The sequence below is a fragment of the Bos indicus genome, chromosome 15 (assembly GCF_029378745.1).
Source record: "Bos indicus isolate NIAB-ARS_2022 breed Sahiwal x Tharparkar chromosome 15, NIAB-ARS_B.indTharparkar_mat_pri_1.0, whole genome shotgun sequence".
Taxonomy (NCBI): domain Eukaryota; kingdom Metazoa; phylum Chordata; class Mammalia; order Artiodactyla; family Bovidae; genus Bos; species Bos indicus.
The window spans coordinates 82,274,830-82,276,357 of NC_091774.1; the positions used below are offsets into that span (position 1 = coordinate 82,274,830).

Consider the following 1,528-nt stretch of genomic DNA (forward strand, 5'->3'; position numbering starts at 1 on the left):
CATTCATCTTTGAACTCATTTTTCTGTCACTCATGGATGTGTGAGTTGCACCAGCTTGCTTAAATGATGTTTCTGTGGGCATGTATTTAAATATGCATTGAATAAAGTGAGACGGGATGATCATGAGAAATAATGAAATGTAACTAAGAAGAAACTATGCACTAAGACTTCTAGGTTCAAGGTTGATATTCCTAAGATATTATTCCTGAGATATCCTGTTTTCAAGCCATTTGTGTCATAGACTTGGTTAAGAACTTGAGAAAGTATATCAAAAATGTGCATAATGTTGGCCTATACTTCCCATAACTTGATCTGACCTGTATGAAACCACCTTATTGTTGTATCTATATAATTAAGATATGAATTTTATAGAAGACGTTGCTTTCCACACAGCCTGTGAAAGGTGCTCTTGACCTCTTTGTTCCGCAGACTATAGATCAGAGGATTCAGCATGGGGATGACTATGGCGTAGAACACAGACGCCATCTTGTCTGTGCTCATGGAATGGCGGGAGCCAGGCTGTAGGTACATGAAGGCGCCTGTCCCATAGAAGATGGAAATAGAAGTGAGGTGGGACGCACAGGTGGAAAAGGCCTTCTGATGTCCTTCAGATGAGTGCATCCTCAGAATGGTGACAAAGATAAACAGGTAAGAGATCAAGATGATCAGGACAGAAGAGATGATATTGAAGCTTGCCAAAATGAAAAACACAATCTCACTTCTCTTGTTGTCTGAGCAAGAGAGAGCCAGGAGAGGAGTAGCATCACAGAAAAAGTGATCAATCACATTGGATCTGCAGAAAGACAGACTGAATATGTTCCAAGTGTGAACAGAGGCCTCCAGAAAACTAAGAACATAGGACCCTACGACCATCGAGGCACACACCCTTGGTGTCATGATGTTGGTGTAATGGAGTGGTTGACACACCGCAGCATGATGGTCATAGGCCATTGAGGCCAAGAGAAAAGTTTCCATAATGAGAAAGACAGCAAAGAAGAAAAGCTGAGCAGCACAAGCATGGTAGGAAATGACCTTGTCTCCCGTGAGGAATCCTGCCATCACTTTGGGAGTGACAGCTGTGGAGTAAGCAAAGTCCATCAGGGAGAGCTGGCTGAGGAAGACATACATGGGAGTGTGGAGACGAGAGTCCAGCAGGATCAGCGTGATCACCCCCAGGTTCCCAACCAGAGTGAGGAGGTAGATGAGTGTGAACACTAGAAAGAGTGGGATCTGCAGTTGTGGGTCATCAGTTATCCCGGCGAGAATGAACTCAGTCACCTCTGTACTGTTCTTTGGGGTCATTTGTGCGTTATGTGAGTGTCCTATAGCAATTAAAAAGAGAAAAGGAAAGGAACTGCTAAGTAACTGAGTTAGAACTCTCATAGTGTCCAGTGTATGGATGTGGGCTTGGACCATAAAGAGAGCCGAGTGCCAAAGAATTGATGCTTTTGAACTTTGGTGTTGGAGAGGACTCTGGATCATCCCTTGGGCTGCAAGGAGATCCAACCAGTCCATCCTAAAGGCAATC

The 1,528-nt window shown here is 44.0% G+C and overlaps 1 protein-coding gene across 1 annotated transcript; it reads right to left on the bottom strand.

Annotated features, from left to right (window-relative positions):
* Positions 1-366: 366 nt before the first annotated feature.
* On the bottom strand, positions 367-1,302 carry LOC109569167 (olfactory receptor 5B12-like). The gene has a single exon (XM_019974468.2). It carries the CDS (start codon positions 1,300-1,302, stop codon positions 367-369), a length of 936 nt encoding a protein of 311 aa, XP_019830027.2.
* Positions 1,303-1,528: the final 226 nt, after the last annotated feature.